Source organism: Bradysia coprophila, chromosome IV (genome assembly GCF_014529535.1).
Source record: "Bradysia coprophila strain Holo2 chromosome IV, BU_Bcop_v1, whole genome shotgun sequence".
NCBI classification, from domain to species: domain Eukaryota; kingdom Metazoa; phylum Arthropoda; class Insecta; order Diptera; family Sciaridae; genus Bradysia; species Bradysia coprophila.
The window spans coordinates 2674588-2696593 of NC_050738.1; the positions used below are offsets into that span (position 1 = coordinate 2674588).

A 22006-nucleotide genomic window follows, 5' to 3' on the forward strand; every position below is an offset into this window, starting at 1 on the left:
AACTACATAGTCGTCCGGAATGTACCATAAACTCTGACTGTCCATTTACCCAGGCATGTTCCAATCAAAAATGTCGTGACCCTTGTGCTGGTACCTGTGGAATCGGAGCAAAATGTATGGTTGTGAATCACAATCCCATTTGCAGCTGCCCGAATCGATATTCTGGAAATCCATTTGTCATGTGTCAGCCAATAAGTATGTCTGCCAAATCAAATTTTCTATTCGCTTAGAAAGCACCTACAAACTTCCATGTCTCATTTAAATAGTTGAGCGTCCAGTGGAAGAAGATACAACCGATCCTTGCCGACCTTCACCTTGTGGGCCCTATGCTGAATGTAGAGATATTGGAGGTTCACCGTCTTGCTCATGTTTGCCAAACTATATCGGCTCTGCACCATACTGTCGTCCCGAATGCATTTCGAGTTCCGAATGCGCTAGCAACCTCGCTTGCATAAACAATAAATGCAAAGATCCATGCCCGAATTCGTGCGCACAAAATGCCGAGTGTCGCGTTGTTAGTCACACTCCGATGTGTGTCTGCTTGGCTGGATACGTTGGAGATCCATTCACTCTGTGTACGGTGCAACAGTCACCGATATATGAACAGGCCACACCTTGCATTCCCAATCCCTGCGGTCGAATGCTAATTGTAGAGAGCAAAATGGAGTCGGCTCTTGTGAATGTTTGCCTGAGTACTACGGTGATCCGTACCAAGGATGTCGCCAGAATGTGTTCTTAACTCTGACTGTCCATCGAACAAAGCTTGTACTCGAAACAAATGCCAGAATCCTTGTGGTGGAAGCTGTGGCCAAAATGCCGAATGTCAAGTAGTGAATCATGTTCCATCTTGTACATGTAGAGTCGGCTACACTGGTGACCCATATATACACTGTAACATTCAGAGAGACCGTAAGAACTTCTTCCATACGTATACTAACACATTATTCATTTCCCCAATCACAAACCGAATTAATCCTCTTCTGCGTCTATACCCACACCACCATTTTGTTTATTTTACAGCTGTTATCGAATACCGTGATCCCTGTTTGCCTTCACCTTGTGGACCGAATAGCCAATGTCGCGTAAATAACGGTCAAGGTGTTTGCTCTTGTCTACCAAATTACGTTGGCAGTCCGCCTGGTTGTCGACCTGAATGTGTAGTTAGTTCAGAATGTTCGTTCGATAAGGCCTGCGTAAATCTGAAATGCGTGAATCCATGCACAGCTGGTACTTGTGGTGCAAATGCCCAGTGCCGAGTAATTAACCATAGTCCGATCTGTACTTGTAACAATGGTTTTACTGGCAATCCATTCACGATCTGCAACCGAGTTCCACGTAAGCTTGCGATAGTCAAACAAAACGTTCAATGAGTAAACTCATCCACTGAAAAACATAATTTTCTAGCCCCAACAGTAGAACATATAGAAGAAGAAAACAGAGATCCCTGCTATCCTTCCCCATGCGGTCCAATTCACAATGTCGAAATTTTAATGGCTCCCCATCGTGTTCCTGTCTTCCAACTTACATTGGTGGGCCGCCCGAGTTGTAGGCCAGAATGTACAATTAGTTCCGAGTGGTCGAAGCAACCAAGCCTGTATTAGAGAAAAATGTCAGGATCCTTGCCCTGGACTTTGTGGAATATCGGCTCAGTGTACTGTAATCAATCATACACCAATCTGCACTTGTCTGGATGGTTATCAGGGTGATGCGTTTTACCAGTTGTCAACTCATTCCGCCTCGTAAGTGGTTTTTCACTGAACGTTGCATTCCATTTCTTACGAAACAAAAAAACTTTACGTAGAACAAGTACCACTCCAAGAAGACCCTTGCAATCCTAATCCTTGTGGATCGAATGCAGTGTGCAACAATGGCGTTTGCTCTTGTATGCCAGAATATCAAGGAGATCCAAATGTTGGTTGTCGTCCCGAATGCGTTCTAAACTCTGACTGTCCGAGAGATAAGGCCTGTTTGCGAAGTAAATGCACAAATCCATGCTTGGTCCGAACCTTTGCGCACAAAATGCCATTTGCGAAGTTGTATCTCACATTCCAATGTGTACTTGTCCGCCGGGATTGGAAGGAAATGCTTTGTTCAGTGTCAACCTGTTAGAGGTATGCCTATTTTGATCACTAAAAGTCCATTCGAAGCTTGTACACTTAAACGATGACTTTTAGCTCCAGTCATAGAAAATCCTTGCCAACCATCGCCTTGCGGACCGAACAGTCAATGCAGGCAAATCAATGGCCAAGCAGTGTGCTCTTGTGTACCAAACTACATAGGAAGCCCTCCAACATGTCGTCCGGAATGTACCATAAACTCTGACTGTCCATTTACCCAGCATGTTCCAATCAAAAATGTCGTGACCCTTGTGCTGGTACTGTGGAATCGGAGCAAATGTATGGTTGTGAATCACAATCCCATTTGCAGCTGCCCGAATCGATATTCTGGAAATCCATTTGTCATGTGTCAGCCAATAAGTATGTCTGCCAAATCAAATTTTCTATTCGCTTAGAAAGCACTACAAACTTCCATGTCTCATTTAAATAGTTGAGCGTCCAGTGGAAGAAGATACAACCGATCCTTGCCGACCTTCACCTTGTGGGCCCTATGCTGAATGTAGAGATATTGGAGGTTCACCGTCTTGCTCATGTTTGCCAAACTATATCGGCTCTGCACCATACTGTCGTCCCGAATGCATTTCGAGTTCCGAATGCGCTAGCAACCTCGCTTGTATAAACAATAAATGCAAAGATCCATGCCGAATTCGTGCGCACAAAATGCCGAGTGTCGCGTTGTTAGTCACACTCCGATGTGTGTCTGCTTGGCTGGATACGTTGGAGATCCATTCACTCTGTGTACGGTGCAACAGTCACCGATATATGAACAGGCCACACCTTGCATTCCCAATCCGTTGCGGTTCGAATGCTAATTGTAGAGAGCAAAATGGTGTCGGCTCTTGTGAATGTTTGCCTGAGTACTACGGTGATCCGTACCAAGGATGTCGCCCAGAATGTGTTCTTAACTCTGACTGTCCATCGAACAAAGCTTGTACTCGAAACAAATGCCAGAATCCTTGTGGTGGAAGCTGTGGCCAAAATGCCGAATGTCAAGTAGTGAATCATGTTCCATCTTGTACATGTAGAGTCGGCTACACTGGTGACCCATATATACACTGTAACATTCAGAGAGACCGTAAGAACTTCTTCCATACGTATACTAACACATTATTCATTTCCCCAATCACAAACCGAATTAATCCTCTTCTGCGTCTATACCCACATCACCATTTTGTTTAATTTTACAGCTGTTATCGAATACCGTGATCCCTGTTTGCCTTCACCTTGTGGACCGAATAGCCAATGTCGCGTAAATAACGGTCAAGGTGTTTGCTCTTGTCTACCAAATTACGTTGGCAGTCCGCCTGGTTGTCGACCTGAATGTGTAGTTAGTTCAGAATGTTCGTTCGATAAGGCCTGCGTAAATCTGAAATGCGTGAATCCATGCACGGCTGGTACTTGTGGTGCAAATGCCCAGTGCCGAGTAATTAACCATAGTCCTATCTGTACTTGTAACAATGGTTTTACTGGCAATCCATTCACGATCTGCAACCGAGTTCCACGTAAGCTTGCGATAGTCAAACAAAACGTTCAATGAGTAAACTCATCCACTGAAAAACATAATTTTCTAGCCCCAACAGTAGAACATATAGAAGAAGAAAACAGAGATCCCTGCTATCCTTCTCCATGCGGTCCAAATTCACAATGTCGAAATTTTAATGGCTCCCCATCGTGTTCCTGTCTTCCAACTTACATTGGTGGGCCGCCGAGTTGTAGGCCAGAATGTACAATTAGTTCCGAGTGTCGAAGCAATCAAGCCTGTATTAGAGAAAAATGTCAGGATCCTTGCCCTGGACTTTGTGGAATATCGGCTCAATGTACTGTAATCAATCATACACCAATCTGCACTTGTCTGGATGGTTATCAGGGTGATGCGTTTACCAGTTGTCAAGTCATTCCGCCTCGTAAGTGGTTTTTCACTGAACGTTGCATTCCATTTCTTACGAAACAAAAAACTTTACGTAGAACAAGTACCACTCCAAGAAGACCCTTGCAATCCTAATCCTTGTGGATCGAATGCAGTGTGCAACAATGGCGTTTGCTCTTGTATACCAGAATATCAAGGAGATCCAAATGTTGGTTGTCGTCCCGAATGCGTTCTAAACTCTGACTGTCCGAGAGATAAGGCCTGTTTGCGAAGTAAATGCACAAATCCATGCTTGTCCGAACCTTGCGCACAAAATGCCATTTGCGAAGTTGTATCTCACATTCCAATGTGTACTTGTCCGCCGGGATTGGAAGGGAATGCCTTTGTTCAGTGTCAACCTGTTAGAGGTATGCATATTTTGATCACTAAAAGTCCATTCGAAGCTTGTACACTTAAACGATGACTTTTAGCTCCAGTCATAGAAAATCCTTGCCAACCATCGCCTTGCGGACCGAACAGTCAATGCAGGCAAATTAATGGCCAAGCAGTGTGCTCTTGTGTACCAAACTACATAGGAAGCCCTCCAACATGTCGGCCGGAATGTACCATAAACTCTGACTGTCCATTTACCCAGGCATGTTCCAATCAAAAATGTCGTGACCCTTGTGCTGGTACCTGTGGAATCGGAGCAAAATGTATGGTTGTGAATCACAATCCCATTTGCAGCTGCCCGAATCGATATTCTGGAAATCCATTTGTCATGTGTCAGCCAATAAGTATGTCTGCCAAATCAAATTTTCTATTCGCTTAGAAAGCACCTACAAACTTCCATGTCTCATTTAAATAGTTGAGCGTCCAGTGGAAGAAGATACAACCGATCCTTGCCGACCTTCACCTTGTGGGCCCTATGCTGAATGTAGAGATATTGGAGGTTCACCGTCTTGCTCATGTTTGCCAAACTATATCGGCTCTGCACCATACTGTCGTCCCGAATGCATTTCGAGTTCCGAATGCGCTAGCAACCTCGCTTGTATAAACAATAAATGCAAAGATCCATGCCCGAATTCGTGCGCACAAAATGCCGAGTGTCGCGTTGTTAGTCACACTCCGATGTGTGTCTGCTTGGCTGGATACGTTGGAGATCCATTCACTCTGTGCACGGTGCAACAGTCACCGATATATGAACAGGCCACACCTTGCATTCCAAACCCTTGCGGCTCGAATGCTAATTGTAGAGAGCAAAATGGAGTCGGCTCTTGTGAATGTTTGCCTGAGTACTACGGTGATCCGTACCAAGGATGTCGTCCAGAATGTGTTCTTAACTCTGACTGTCCATCGAACAAAGCTTGTACTCGAAACAAATGCCAGAATCCTTGTGGTGGAAGCTGTGGCCAAAATGCCGAATGTCAAGTAGTGAATCATGTTCCATCTTGTACATGTAGAGTCGGCTACACTGGTGACCCATATATACACTGTAACATTCAGAGAGACCGTAAGAACTTCTTCCATACGTATACTAACACATTATTCATTTCCCCAATCACAAACCGAATTAATCCTCTTCTGCGTCTATACCCACATCACCATTTTGTTTGATTTTACAGCTGTTATCGAATACCGTGATCCCTGTTTGCCTTCACCTTGTGGACCGAATAGCCAATGTCGCGTAAATAACGGTCAAGGTGTTTGCTCTTGTCTACCAAATTACGTTGGCAGTCCGCCTGGTTGTCGACCTGAATGTGTAGTTAGTTCAGAATGTTCGTTCGATAAGGCCTGCGTAAATCTGAAATGCGTTAATCCATGCACAGCTGGTACTTGTGGTGCAAATGCCCAGTGCCGAGTAATTAACCATAGTCCGATCTGTACTTGTGACAATGGTTTTACTGGCAATCCATTCACGATCTGCAACCGAGTTCCACGTAAGCTTACGATAGTCAAACAAAACGTTCAATGAGTAAACTCATCCACTGAAAAACATAATTTTCTAGCCCCAACAGTAGAAAATGAAGAAGAAGGAAAGAGAGATCCCTGCTATCCTTCCCCTTGCGGCCCAAATTCGCAATGCCGAGATTTTAATGGCTCCCCATCGTGTTCCTGTCTTCCCACTTACATTGGTGGGCCGCCGAGTTGTAGGCCAGAATGTACAATTAGTTCCGAGTGTCGAAGCAATCAAGCCTGTATTAGAGAAAAATGTCAGGATCCTTGCCCTGGACTTTGTGGAATATCGGCTCAATGTACTGTAATCAATCATACACCAATCTGCACTTGTCTGGATGGTTATCAGGGTGATGCGTTTACCAGTTGTCAACTCATTCCGCCTCGTAAGTGGTTTTTCACTGAACGTTGCATTCCATTTCTTACGAAACAAAAAAACTTTACGTAGAACAAGTACCACTCCAAGAAGACCCTTGCAATCCTAATCCTTGTGGATCGAATGCAGTGTGCAACAATGGCGTTTGCTCTTGTATGCCAGAATATCAAGGAGATCCAAATGTTGGTTGTCGTCCCGAATGCGTTCTAAACTCTGACTGTCCGAGAGATAAGGCCTGTTTGCGAAGTAAATGCACAAATCCATGCTTGTCCGAACCTTGCGCACAAAATGCCATTTGCGAAGTTGTATCTCACATTCCAATGTGTACTTGTCCGCCGGGATTGGAAGGAAATGCCTTTGTTCAGTGTCAACCTGTTAGAGGTATGCATATTTTGATCACTAAAGGTCCATTCGAAGCTTGTACACTTAAACGATGACTTTTAGCTCCAGTCATAGAAAATCCTTGCCAACCATCGCCTTGCGGACCGAACAGTCAATGCAGGCAAATCAATGGCCAAGCAGTGTGCTCTTGTGTACCAAACTACATAGGAAGCCCTCCAACATGTCGTCCGGAATGTACCATAAACTCTGACTGTCCATTTACCCAGGCATGTTCCAATCAAAAATGTCGTGACCCTTGTGCTGGTACCTGTGGAATCGGAGCAAAATGTATGGTTGTGAATCACAATCCCATTTGCAGCTGCCCGAATCGATATTCTGGAAATCCATTTGTCATGTGTCAGCCAATAAGTATGTCTGCCAAATCAAATTTTCTATTCGCTTAGAAAGCACCTACAAACTTCCATGTCTCATTTAAATAGTTGAGCGTCCAATGGAAGAAGATACAACCGATCCTTGCCGACCTTCACCTTGTGGGCCCTATGCTGAATGTAGAGATATTGGAGGTTCACCGTCTTGCTCATGTTTGCCAAACTATATCGGCTCAGCACCATACTGTCGTCCCGAATGCATTTCGAGTTCCGAATGCGCTAGCAACCTCGCTTGTATAAACAATAAATGCAAAGATCCATGCCCGAATTCGTGCGCACAAAATGCCGAGTGTCGCGTTGTTAGTCACACTCCGATGTGTGTCTGCTTGGTTGGATACATTGGAGATCCATTCACTCTGTGTACGGTGCAACAGTCACCGATATATGAACAGGCCACACCTTGCGTTCCCAATCCGTGCGGTTCGAATGCTGATTGTAGAGAGCAAAATGGTGTCGGCTCTTGTGAATGTTTGCCTGAGTACTACGGTGATCCGTACCAAGGATGTCGCCCAGAATGTGTTCTTAACTCTGACTGTCCATCGAACAAAGCTTGTACTCGAAACAAATGCCAGAATCCTTGTGGTGGAAGCTGTGACCAAAATGCCGAATGTCAAGTAGTGAATCATGTTCCATCTTGTACATGTAGAGTCGGCTACACTGGTGACCCATATATACACTGTAACATTCAGAGAGACCGTAAGAACTTCTTCCATACGTATACTAACACATTATTCATTTCCCCAATCACAAACCGAATTAATCCTCTTCTGCGTCTATACCCACATCACCATTTTGTTTGATTTTACAGCTGTTATCGAATACCGTGATCCCTGTTTGCCTTCACCTTGTGGACCGAATAGCCAATGTCGCGTAAATAACGGTCAAGGTGTTTGCTCGTGTCTACCAAATTACGTTGGCAGTCCGCCTGGTTGTCGACCTGAATGTGTAGTTAGTTCAGAATGTTCGTTCGATAAGGCCTGCGTAAATCTGAAATGCGTGAATCCATGCACAGCTGGTACTTGTGGTGCAAATGCCCAGTGCCGAGTAATTAACCATAGTCCTATCTGTACTTGTGACAATGGTTTTACTGGCAATCCATTCACGATCTGCAACCGAGTTCCACGTAAGAATTGTTGTGAATTATTTCTTGACTGTACAAGCATTGATGTATTTGGTTTTTACGTAGCTCCAGTAATGAATTATCCAGTAACCGTAAACCCTTGTGTTCCTTCACCTTGTGGATTAAATGCAATTTGCCAGGCTTTTAATGATGTGCCATCTTGCTCATGTGTAACCGGATACTTCGGCTCACCTCCGAATTGTAGACCTGAATGTACTATTAATTCAGAGTGTCCGAGTAACAAAGCTTGTTTACGAGAAAGGTGTCAGGATCCATGCCCTGGATCTTGTGGTCAATCGGCATCTTGTACTGTTACCAATCACATACCTATTTGCAGCTGCTTTAGTGGTTTTATTGGAGACCCGTTCACACATTGTGAACCAGCACCACGTAATTTATAAGAATGTCTGACACAGTCCATGAAATAATGCTCAAATCTTTTAGTTCCGAAGCCTGTTCAACATGAGGATCCTTGCAATCCTTCACCTTGTGGAGCTAATGCTCAATGTAATAATGGCATTTGTACATGCTTACCTTTATATCATGGTGATGCATATGCTGGATGTCGACCGGAATGTGTTGTAAATTCAGAATGTCCGCTAAGCAAGGCTTGTATTAATCAGAAATGTATTGATCCGTGTTCACTTGAGACGTGTGGACTAAATGCAATCTGTCATGTATACTCGCACGTGCAAATATGCAGTTGTCCCGAATCTATGACTGGAAATGCAATGGTAGCGTGCAGGCCAATGGATCGTATGTTACTTTATTATGATATCGTTTGGAAAATGTCATTGATTATTCCTTGCATTACTAGCAATTATCGAACCACATCCATGTAATCCATCACCTTGCGGCCCGAATAGTCAATGTCGTGAAATTAACGGACAGGCAGTTTGTTCTTGCGTTCAAAGTTACATTGGAAGCCCACCGTCATGTAGGCCAGAATGTGTCATAAGCGCTGAATGTCCTTTGAGTGAAGCGTGTATAAATCAGAAATGTGCTGATCCATGTCCTGGTTCTTGCGGACAAAGTGGTGAGTCCCTAAGGGCAAATATTTTTTCTGCTAATTCTTTTGTAGTGAACGTACATGTAAATTAAAAAAAAAAATCTAGACGAGTAAGTACGACTACTGAAGAATTGGTTGACATGCTAGCCACGATGAATACAATCTTAAGTTCACTCGTCTTTTCCTCTGTTTAGCTAAATGCTCGGTTCGAAATCATAGTCCGATTTGCTCGTGTCCGAACAGATATACTGGAAATCCATTCGTTTATTGTCGTCCAAGTATCGAAGAACCAGTACAAAAAGATCCAGGCAATCCTTGTCAACCGTCCCCATGTGGTCCATATGCTGAATGTAGACCTATTGGAGATTCACCGTCTTGCTCATGCTTGCCAGGCTATGTTGGCACAGCACCCTACTGCCGTCCCGAATGTATATCGAATGGTGACTGTGCTAGTAACCTTGCTTGCATAAACAATAAATGCAAGGATCCATGTCCAGGATCTTGCAGTCAAAACGCTGAGTGTCGTGTAGTTAATCATTTGCCGATGTGTTACTGTATTCCTGGATATGTGGGCGACCCATTCACATTATGTACCATTCAGCAATCACCAATTTATGAACAACCAACACCCTGTATTCCGAATCCGTGTGGTGCGAACGCAAACTGTAAAGAACAAAATGGAGCAGGATCATGTCAATGTTTACCTGAATACTACGGTAATCCCTACGACGGATGTCGACCGGAATGCGTCCTTAGCTCAGATTGCCCGTCCAACAAAGCTTGCATACAGACCAAATGTAAAAATCCGTGTGCTGGAAGCTGCGGTGAAAATGCTGAATGTCATGTGATGAATCATGTTCCATCTTGTACGTGTAGATCTGGATATACCGGAAATCCGTATAGTTATTGCAGCGTTCCGAATAACGAGCGTAAGAGTTTCGTCCCTATTCTACTGAATCAAAGACTCACCGTTTTGTGTTGTTAATTTACAGCTGTAATCGAACATGAAGATCCTTGCATTCCTTCACCGTGTGGTCCATTCAGTCAATGTAGAGAAGTAAATAGGCAAGCCGTATGTTCTTGTCTTCCCTCCTATACAGGATCTCCTCCAGCGTGTCGTCCAGAATGCGTTGTTAGCTCAGAGTGTGCTCTAACTAAGGCATGTGTCAACCAAAAGTGTGTTGATCCTTGTCCAGGCGCTTGTGGAGATAGCGCTGTTTGCCACGTATACAATCACAGCCCCGTCTGCTCGTGTCGTATTGGTTTTACTGGAAGTCCTTTCAGTAGATGTTACCCGATTCCTCGTAAGACATATAAGACGTGATAATACTTTGAACCAATCCTTAACAATGGTTTACATTTAGAACCGGTAGACGACACACCTCCACCATCGAATCCTTGTTTCCCTACACCATGTGGTCCGAATTCACAATGTCAACCGAATGGAAATGTTCCGATATGCTCATGTCTTTCAAATTACTTCGGTGCACCACCTAATTGCCGAGCAGAGTGCTCAATCAATTCTGATTGTGCCAACAATAAAGTGTGCATAAATGAAAAATGCCGTGATCCATGTGTCGGTGTCTGTGGAATCGCTACCAAATGCCATGTGATAAATCATATTCCCATCTGTACTTGTATGGACGGATTGATTGGGGATCCATTTACGCGTTGTTATGAAGCTCCGATTCCTCCAAGTAATTGAAATGAAAATTCTTTTGAAATGGAAACTGTTTATTGAACACAACTTTACAAATGTAAATTGTAGAAGACGAACCAATTGTCGCAGATCCTTGTAATCCTTCGCCATGTGGATCGAATGCTCAGTGCCGTAACGGGGAATGCTCTTGCTTACCAGAATATATTGGAAATCCTTATCAAGGTTGTCGTCCAGAATGTGTTCTTAATTCGGAATGTCCGAGAAATAGAGCCTGTATCAACCGAAAGTGTGTCGATCCTTGTATTGGTGTATGTGGACAAAATGCATTGTGCAATGTAATAAATCATCTGCCAATGTGTACATGTCCGCAAGGAATGGAAGGAAATGCGCTAAGCCAGTGTCGACCGATACAACGTATGTTTTCTGATACAGATTTCCTATCGGGCCTACTTTTCAAAGCTTCCTTTTTATTAGATACTGAAATCGTCGAACCCAACCCTTGTAATCCGTCGCCTTGTGGACCAGATTCTGTATGTCGAAATGTTAATGGACATGTTGCCTGCTCCTGCGTTGTGGGATATGTCGGAAGTCCACCAACATGTCGACCCGAATGTATTATCAATTCAGATTGCTTACCAACTAAATATTGTATCAATCAGAAATGTATCGATCCTTGTCCTGGATCCTGTGCATCGAATGGCATCTGCCGTGTTGTCAATCATTTCGCCGTTTGTAATTGCCCACCCGGATATACTGGCGACGCTTATAGTCGTTGTGTGCCAATTGGTAAATTTCCGAATCTGACTCTTGAAAATCTCTGGAAAATTATCATAAATTATCTGATCTAGTACCACCACCGCCACCTCAAGTTCCGGCAGAACCGTGCAATCCTTCGCCTTGTGGTGCAAATTCATTATGCCTTCCATCGAATGGCAATCCGTCGTGTTCGTGTTTGCCTGAATATATAGGATCTCCACCAAATTGTCGATCCGAATGTACAACAAATAGCGATTGTTCAATTCAAACTGCGTGTCTGAACAGACGGTGTCAAAGCCCGTGCATAGATGCGTGCGGTATCGGTGCCGAATGTTCAGTATTTCTACACACATCTAATTGTGTTTGTCCCAATGGTTTTACCGGCAATCCATTTATTGAATGCCGTGTGATTCAGTACCGTGAGTTTTTGCATATTATTCCATACGAACTAACAAAAAACAAACAAATCATTGAGAGAACCAAAATTTTTATTTATTTTACTTTGTCCGGTCTTATAGACACAATTACACATTTTAGTAAGCTTTTATGATCTTGAAATCAACTATAGTGAAATTTCATGAGGTGAAATTTGTTACCTTCCATTACCATCTTAAGAGAGGCATCGAGGCTACATTTGAGTGGCTCGTACTTCACTTTTGATTATATATTTTCATCCGAATCCTTTTTGAAAAATGGACGCAGTAACGACCACGAATGTGTTACTTTAAGAGCAATAGACGCTTTGCAAATTTGTAGCCTACATTTAGGCGGGAAAATATTCGTTTTTCGATGATTTCTCTAAACCAGAATCTTTTAGAAAAAAACTAAAACCATGAAAGCACGCAAAAGTTCGTTAGTTTTAAAGGAAAAATTGGTTTATGAGTCATAACTAAATCCATTTGGAGAAACATACAAATTACATAAATTTACACATTCTGCGAAGGTTTCTCCAAATGGGATAAGTTATCACCCACAAACCAATTTTTTTTAGAGAAATCATAAAAAATGATTTTTTTCCTCCTAAATGTAGGCTACAAATTTGCAAAGGGTCAATTGTTCTTAAATAAAAATTAGTTTTGGTTGTAGTCGTTGGACCAGCTCTGACAAAAATCAGCAGGAACGAAATTTTCATAAACTCCTCAGTTTTCTCAGAGCTGTTAGAACTGTTACAACCAAATCTATTTTCTGTAGAAAGCTAACACATTCGTAATCGTTATTGCGGACCTATATTTTTGAAAAAGGAGTCTAGGGGAAAGATAAACTAGCTATGGATCTTAAGAGCAATGGACACTTTGTAAATTTGAAGTCTACATTTAGGAGGAAAATATCCGATTTTTGATGATTTCTTTGAACCAAAATCTTCCTTTGAAAAAGTAAAACCATTAAAGCACGCAAAAATGTTTTACATTTGAAGGAAAAATTGGTTCGTAAATGATAATTTATTCCACTTGGAGAAACCTGAGCAGATTACATAAATTTACACATGTTGCTCCAAGTGGATTAATTTAAGATCATACATCATTTTTTCATTGAAAAGTAACAAATTTTAGCGTGCTTTAATCTTTAATCTTTTCAAAAAAGATTTTGGTTTAGAAAAATCGTCAAAAAACTAATATTTTTCCGTCTAATGTAGGCTAAAAATTTGCAGAGGGTCAATCGCTCTTAATCTATACAAAACTGCAACTTAGTTGTAATTTAAAATGTCAAATTTCAAAGTGGCTTATTACACACATGGGGAAAACAAGAAAGGTTCAGGTTTCAAAAGCATGTAATAGTATTTTACTATGCTGGTGCATGTAATAAGGCTATTACATGTATAGGCAATAACCTTTACATCACTCGCATAGTAAAACGTCGTACTACACACGGAAAATAAAGTGATATCTCGTATCACGATGAGTAAAAGTACCTCGGGCTGCCGCCCTCGGATACTTTTTCTCATCTGGATACGAGATATCACTTTACTTCCCTTGCATAGTAATGTACTATTACATGCTACATGCGTCGAAAACCGTACTTTTCATATTTCAAGCACTACTTTCGACGCTCTCAGCATGTAATAGTATTTTACAAAACTAGGGATAAAAAGATGAATAGTAGAGCTATCGTGTGAATTTTTTTGATCCGAGGCGAAGCCGAAAACTAGACTCTTAAACTTGTTATCCCTTGTGATTTTACATGCTGAGGGCTTCGAAAGAAGTGCTTGAAACATGAAAAGTACAGTTTTCGACGCATGTAGCGTGTAAAATCCATTACATAACTCGGAATAAAAATGAAAAGTCTCGTTTTATTGTGTTTATTGACCTCGGCTACGACTCGGACAAACAAAATTCACACGAAAACTCTACTTTTCATATTTTTATCCCTAGTTATGTAACTATTACATGCTTTTGTTTTCCCTAGAGTCGAAAGTCGCTTATTTAACACCTACGGTATAAAAAATGAAAAATCACATTTTCGTGTGATTGTTGATCCGAGGCGAAGCCGAAAACTCGACTTTTCAACTTGTTTTCCCTTGTCATGTAAATAAAGACTTTAAAAAATTTATTTTATAAATTTATAATGTATGACTTATAGCAATAAGGATTATTTAAGCCTAGAGCGTAAATACTTAACGTGCTTTTAAGTGACTGCTATAATTAATAATAAAAAAGTGACTGCTTATTTTTAATGATTTCCTCCAATGGAAAAATCCTAAAATTATTATTTTTTATAATTTCCGCAGAACCACCTGTGGATCCTCCTGTTCAAGATCCTTGCGTACCTTCGCCTTGTGGAGCCAACGCTCGTTGTCGTGTTGAAAATAACTACGCAATTTGTGAATGTATCCAGGAATACCACGGCAATCCGTACGATGGATGTCGTCCGGAATGTGTTAGCAATTCTGAATGTCCAATGAACCGTGCTTGCATCCGGAATAAGTGTCAAGATCCATGCATTGGAACTTGTGGTAAGTTTCTGTGTTTTGCAAATTAGTTTTAACTTTGTTATGGAAGTGATGCAAGACTTGGCTTCGAACAACTACATATAAAAAGATAGAAAAAGTTGGGTTCAAAAATGGAGAATCTCATTAAAATGAAGTTAAACACTACGAAACTCAACCAAACTCTGCATAATCATGTAAAGCAAAACCTTTATTCGATTTCTGCGTAAAAGTCCACTTCATGTAAAATGTTTTTAGTCCCATAACAGATAGGGACTGACTGGCTACCAAAATACACATAGGGTTCGTAGAATCAAGGTTGTATATGAGGAGGTCATGCCGATCGCTGGGGTTTTTATCGTTGCACTGAACTGTGCTGTAATATTCATACATAATTTTAGCGCAATATCAGTTCAGTTGTAAATTTGTATTAACCTGTCACAGACAGCAAGCATATTAACAGTTTTACTGTCTGATCTATTACTTCATTTGATCGAAGATTTTTTGAATTTGATTTGAAAATCTTTTACTTGACCTACCGACCGCCGGCATGTTTTTCATTTGAAAGAAATCTTTTAAAACTAAACAATTGTCAGAAAACTAAAGAAATCATTCAAGCGGAAAATCTAGAAAATCTTCAAAATTTAAGAGAAAAATCCTTGAAAGTCAATTTGAATCCTCGACATCCAGAGAGAGAAAATCCTCCTGAAATCATCCTCCTCAATGGACTTTCTTTTCGAAATATTCTCCACTCGGATCCCATTTAAGTGAACTGCTTTTAAGGAAAAGAATCCCCGATTGATATTGTTGGTCCGTGTAGAAACACACTTTTGAGAGGTGGTAACTTTCATTGCGCATCATGCTCTTATTCAAATTTTTTTATCACTTTTGTTCTCGAGATTAACGAAACTTTCTATTTACAGGCGTAGAAGCTCAATGCTCAGTAACCAATCATATACCGATTTGTACATGTCCGCCGGGTACTACAGGTGACGCGTTTAGACAATGCATAGCCTATGTTGAAAAAGATATTCCGGTTCACGTTGCCGATCCGTGCTATCCAAGTCCTTGCGGTCAAAATACAGTCTGTCGCCGTTCTCAAAATCGCGCCGTCTGCGAATGTATACCTGGATATTATGGAAATCCATCCGGCAGTGGATGTCATGCTGAATGTACAATCAGTGCTGATTGTTCGCGTGATAAGGCTTGTGTCAATAACAAATGCGTGGATCCATGCCCAGGTGTTTGTGGACAAAATGGTAAGTAAAGTTTGTGCTGCTCAACAGAGAGCAATGACTTCTCGATCCAATTCTCATTTGTTTTCATCTATTTTCAGCATTGTGCCATACAGTCAATCATAAACCAACCTGCTCATGTCCAAACACAATGGTTGGCGATCCATTCGTTCAATGTCGACCAGCTGTTACTTATCCAGCTGATCCATGCAATCCATCACCTTGTGCGCAAAACGGACATTGTCGCGTGATAAACGGAGCGGCTATTTGCACATACCCAGAATGTATAACAAATGACGATTGTTCGTCGGACCGTGCCTGTTTCAATCAAAAGTGTAGCGATCCTTGCGTAAACGCATGCGGAATCAATGCCATTTGCCACGGTATTAATCACAAGGCAGTATGTTCATGCCCGCCAGGATTCTTCGGATCACCTTACGTACAGTGTTTGGAAGAACGACAGCCAACGATAAAACCGGAATGTGAACGAGATTCGGACTGTACCAATGACAAGGCTTGTATCAATCAACAATGTCGCAATCCGTGTGCAGAGGGCAACGTTTGTAGTGCGAATGCAGAATGTCATGTTCAATTCCATCGGCCGATTTGTGTGTGTCGTGAAGGTTTCACCGGAAATGCTCAGACTGCTTGCTATGAAATTGGATGTCGATCCGATTCGGATTGTCCGGTGACACAAGCTTGCATCAATCGAGAGTGTGTCGACACATGCGAACGAACTCAATGCGGCCAGAATGCTTACTGTCGATCTGACTTCAATCATCGTGCAAGATGCTACTGCTTGGACGGCTATAGAGGCAATCCGTTGGTGAAATGCGACCGACCGGAATGTACACGCGACGAAGAATGCCCGTTCAATTTAGCTTGCAAGAATGAAAAATGTCGCGATCCTTGTGATTGTGGTGTCGGTGCCCAGTGTCGTGTTGATAATCATCGAGCTTCATGCAAATGTCCACCAGGATATAATGGTGATCCACATGTTGCATGCACGAGAAGTAAGTAGAGCATCTAGTCAGATTCTATCGAATTCGGTTTAACGTTTTTCACATTAGTTCCAGTTGAACACAGTCCACAATGTTCGATGGATGCTGATTGTCCGAGCAAACTGGCTTGCTTCAGTGGCGTATGTAAAAATCCTTGCTACGAGACAAAACCATGCGGAAGTCACGCAACTTGTTCGGTCGTCGATTCACTGCCACTGCGAACAATGGTTTGTCAATGTGACCCTGGTTATATTGGTGATGCGGACGTAGCCTGTCGATTAGGTAAGCAATGTTATCGAGCTGAATTTTGAAACCAATTTCCATTTAATTTTCGATTTTACCATTTAATCCATCGTCGTTTTACAGGTCAATTTTGATTAGAAATGATTTTTGTAATTTTTGTACATAGAAGGTTTTACTGCACTCACTTGAACACTATTTCTGCCTCCAAGTTTTGTAAAAAAAATCCGTCCCTTCAGCCCATTGCTCCACTTCCTCTCTCTCTGTCTGCAAAACTAACGATCAATTCCATTCACAGCTCCACAAAAGGACACAAACCCATGCGTAGAAGCCAATCCATGTGCTCCGACAGCCGAATGTTCCGTTCAGAACAATCGTGCCATCTGCAGATGTCCAGCCGGTTTGGTCGGAGATCCATTCGTGAATTGCTTCAAAGAACCAACCACTCCAACGCCGGAATGTCGAACCGATTCGGAATGCTCATCGAGTCAAGCTTGCATCAGCGAAAAATGTCGAGATCCATGTGCCGAACGAAATCCATGCGCTCAGAATGCTGAATGCCGAGTGTCGCAACACCGACCGTTGTGCTATTGTCCGATTGGATGGGGCGGAGATCCTCAAGTGCAATGTTACAAACCGGAATGTAAAACCGACTATGACTGTCCGTACGATAAGACGTGTCACAATGAGAATTGCTTGAATCCTTGCACCCTCGGATCGGTTCAGTGTGGTCGCGGTGCTGAATGTTTGGCACAAAATCATAAGGCAAATTGTATTTGTCCGGCAGGAACCCAAGGTAATCCGTTGGTTTCTTGTGTCACTGGAGTCTGTCAGTACAACGAAGATTGCCGTGATGACGAAGCTTGCGATCGATTGAATCGAGTGTGCCGTAAAGTATGTGATTCAGATAGCTGTGCAGAAACTGCAATATGTGAGGGTAGAGCACATCAACCTGTTTGTAGCTGTCGACCGGGAACGACTGGTAATCCGTATGTCGAATGTTCGGCATACAGAGACGTTCAACCAGAGTGTCGAGTGGATGCTGACTGTCCATCACAATTCGCCTGTATCAACAAACGATGCGAAAATCCATGCGCAAAATCAAACGTTTGCTCGCCAGAACAAACTTGCACAGTTCTAGACAGTTTGCCACTACGCACAGTGATATGCAGATGTCCCGTTGACATGATTACCGATAGCACTGGACGCTGTGTTCCGGTCAAACATGAAGAGCCCGGCTGCCAATTGGATGTAGATTGCCCCGATTCTGATAAATGCATCCGTGGAACGTGTACTTTGGCTTGTCGAGTAGAACAATGCGGTATTAACGCTTTATGTCGATCAACATCACATCGTGCAATTTGTACATGTCCACCAGGCTATGAAGGTAAGGAAAAACTGTTTTTTTTAAACTACCAGATGCAGCAAACTAAAAACGAATCCGAATTTTCCCACAGGCAATCCGATGATAGAATGCTCTCCAACTCCGAAAAATCCAATAGCAGTTGTTCCAGCCGAATGTTATGTAGACGAGGACTGTCCAAACGATCGTATTTGCAAAAACGATCGCTGTGTAAATCCATGCACATACGAACGACCTTGTGGACGTGGTGCATTCTGTCACGCTCAAGATCACCGAGCCATCTGTAAATGTCCGAGCGGCTACAATGGTAATCCTGTGATCGAGTGTGTTCCACCGAGCGAGGCAACCATTGGATGCAAATCAAACTCTGACTGTACCCTCTCCGAGTCGTGTGTGAACGAAATTTGCGTTAATCCGTGCAACTGTGGCGTTGATGCTGAATGTCATGTCGCCAATCACCATCCAGTTTGTCACTGTAAACCCGGATATTCTGGAAATCCACAATTCGGTTGCGTTAAATTGGGCTGTCAGTCTGACGACGAGTGTAGCAACAGTAAACAATGCTTCAATGGCGAATGCATAAATCCATGTGCTCTGAGTGATCCATGCGCAGTAAATGCAGAATGTTATGGCCACAATCATCGTGCTGCTTGCCGTTGTCCTGCTGGCCTGGAAGGCAATCCATTTGAAAGATGCGCACGAGTTGAATGTCATTCAGACTTCGATTGCCCTAGTGACAGAGCTTGCATTGACAACCATTGCATTAATCCCTGTGCATCAAACTTTAATCCACCGTGTGCTCCGAATGCCATCTGCTTTGTACGAAACCATATTGCCAGTTGTAAATGTCCAGACGATTTGCCGGAAGGAAACCCATTGTCCTATTGCGAAAGAAGACAAATCCAACAAGATAAACCGGAATGTGTCCAGGATTACGATTGTCCCAGTAAAATGGCTTGCATTCGAGAAAAATGCGTGAATCCATGCACAGAACTCATTCCATGCTCACCAACCGCCAAATGTAGTGTGCTGGATAGCTCACCAGTTCGAACAATGATCTGTGAATGTCCAGAATTATGGGTGCCAGATCAGAACGGTGAATGTCGCAGAATTGTACTTCCGACACCACCAGGATGTCAACAAGATAGTGAATGTCCAGACAACGAGTCTTGCATCAATCGACAATGCAGAAATCCCTGTGATTGCGGAATCCATGCCGTTTGTAGAGTGCAAAATCATCGTGCCACCTGTTCTTGCGAAGAAGGCTACGAAGGAAACCCAACTACAGCTTGTAGAACAGTTGGATGTCGCATTGATTCGGAATGTGATTCCGGCAAGGCTTGTATTAATGGAAACTGTGTGAACCCGTGCATTATCAACGATCCATGTGGATTGAACGCCGAATGTTATCCGGTCGGTAATAAAGCTCAATGTCGATGCTTAAGTGGTTATCGAGGAAATCCATGGGAGAGATGCAATGTTGTCGGCTGTCGAAGTAACAGTGATTGTCCGAGCGACAAGGGATGCGAAAATGCACAGTGCGTCAATCCATGCGTTTATGACAACGTATGTTCTCCACGTGCCGAGTGTTCTCCACAAAATCACATGGCCGTATGCAAGTGTCCTCCAGGTTACATTGGCAATCCATACGTAGACTGCAAACCGGAACCGGTGCATGAATGTACTTACGATACTGATTGTCCATCGCGATTGGCTTGCATCGATCACAAATGTATCGATCCATGTATTGCACTGGAACCCTGTCAGCGACCATCACGCTGTGAAGTTGTTCCATCATCACCAGTACGAACAATGATCTGTGTTTGCCCCGAAGGATATGTCAGCAGTGGAAGCGGAACATGTAAGCCATTGAAACCAGTCCTCGATGTAGGCGGATGCATATCAGACTCCGATTGTCCAAGCGATAAGGCGTGTGTGAACGACATATGCCGTGATCCATGCAACTGTGGACCGAATGCTGAATGCAGAGTCAAAGACCATAAACCAGTGTGTTCATGTCAGCAAGGCTACGACGGAAATCCAGAAATTCAATGCATCAAAATTGGCTGCACATCAGATTCCGAATGCTCGAAAACTCATACCTGCGTCAATCGACAATGTGTACCCGCTTGTTCGGCCGATCGAAATCAATGCGGTGAACGAGCTGAATGTTATGGTATCAACCATCGTGCCGTTTGCGAATGTCTGCCAGGATATAGTGGTGATCCAAGACTTGCTTGTGTCCTACTGGGTTGTCGCAGTGACGATGAATGTCCAGTCGATAAGGCTTGCATAAACAGTAAATGCGAAAATCCGTGCGAGAAGACTGCAGTCTGCGAACGAACTGAAATTTGTCGAGTGTACAACCATCGACCGGAATGTGCCTGTCCACCTGGATACGTGAGTGACCTGAACCGTGTCTGCGTAGAATTGGACGAGATTTGTCAATACGACGGTGATTGTCCATCACAAACTGCTTGCATTCGCGGTCAATGTGTCAATCCATGCAATGCCACTCGACCGTGCGGAGTAAATGCTGAATGTAAGGTTTTGGATACAGTTCCTGTAAGGACAATGGTTTGCATATGTATCCCAGGCTATCAAGGAAACGCAGCTGTACAGTGCGATAAACGTAAGCCAGAATGCCTCATCGAAAAGGGATTCGTCCGTGACGACAATGGACTCTGTGTGTGTGCACCTGGTAGTGCTTTGGACATCTATGAAAATTGCACTCCTTGCCGCATAGAACTCGGCTACAAGATCGATGAAACTGGCCATTGTGTTTGCGCCTTGGAACGTGGATTAGTTATCGACGAACGCGGTCGTTGTGTATGTCCAGTCAAACATGGTTACCGCTTGACACCACGCGGTGAATGCATTCCAGAGATCATTCCGAAGTGCTACACCGATGACGATTGTCCAGATAACCGTTACTGCGATCAGGAGTCCCGAACGTGTGAAGATCCTTGCCTTGCTAAGGCATGCGGTGTAAATGCCTACTGCAATGCCACCAATCATCGAGCAATTTGCACATGTCTAACTGGATACTACGGCAATCCCGAAGTGCTGTGCAACAACACATATCGCAAAGAATTCCCTCGACCCGAAATACTTGTCAGCTGTTTGGCTGATGGAGTGCAGGTCGAAATACACATCGCTGAGGAAGGATTCAATGGAGTGTTGTATGTGAAAGGTCACAGCAAGGACGAAGACTGTCGTCGCGTTGTCAACCTAACACCGGAAACTGTTCCACACACGGAGATTTTCAAAGTTCAATTCGGTAACTGTGGTCTCATTCATGTGAATGGAATTGCCAGTTTTGTGTTGGTCATGCAGAAACATCCGAAATTGGTCACATACAAGGCACAGGCATACCAAATTCGCTGTGTCTACCAAACCGGAGAACAGAGTGTGATGGTAGGATTCAATGTGTCGATGTTGACAACGGCTGGCACGATTGCGAACACCGGTCCCCCACCTGTATGTACAATGAGAATTGTGACGAACAACGGAAACGAGATAAGTTCAGCGGAAATTGGCGACAACTTAATGTTGCAAGTGGAAGTGCAGCCAGCAAGTATGTTCATTTGTTGCTGTCATTGATTTTACGTAATATTAACGAAACCTTGTCCTG

General features: G+C 43.1%; 1 protein-coding gene and 1 long non-coding RNA gene across 2 annotated transcripts in view; one reads left to right on the forward strand and one right to left on the reverse strand.

Annotated features, from left to right (window-relative positions):
- The window catches only part of LOC119066469, a 226056-nt gene that overhangs the window by 201320 nt on the left and 2730 nt on the right, over positions 1-22006 (forward strand). The window contains 6 exon segments of the mRNA XM_037168975.1: positions 14336-14560; positions 15457-15792; positions 15870-16781; positions 16839-17051; positions 17308-18396; positions 18467-21949. Coding sequence (XP_037024870.1) covers positions 14336-14560; positions 15457-15792; positions 15870-16781; positions 16839-17051; positions 17308-18396; positions 18467-21949 — 6258 coding nt within the window.
- LOC119066483 overlaps positions 1-22006 on the reverse strand; it is a 274825-nt gene that overhangs the window by 137700 nt on the left and 115119 nt on the right. The window lies entirely within an intron of this gene.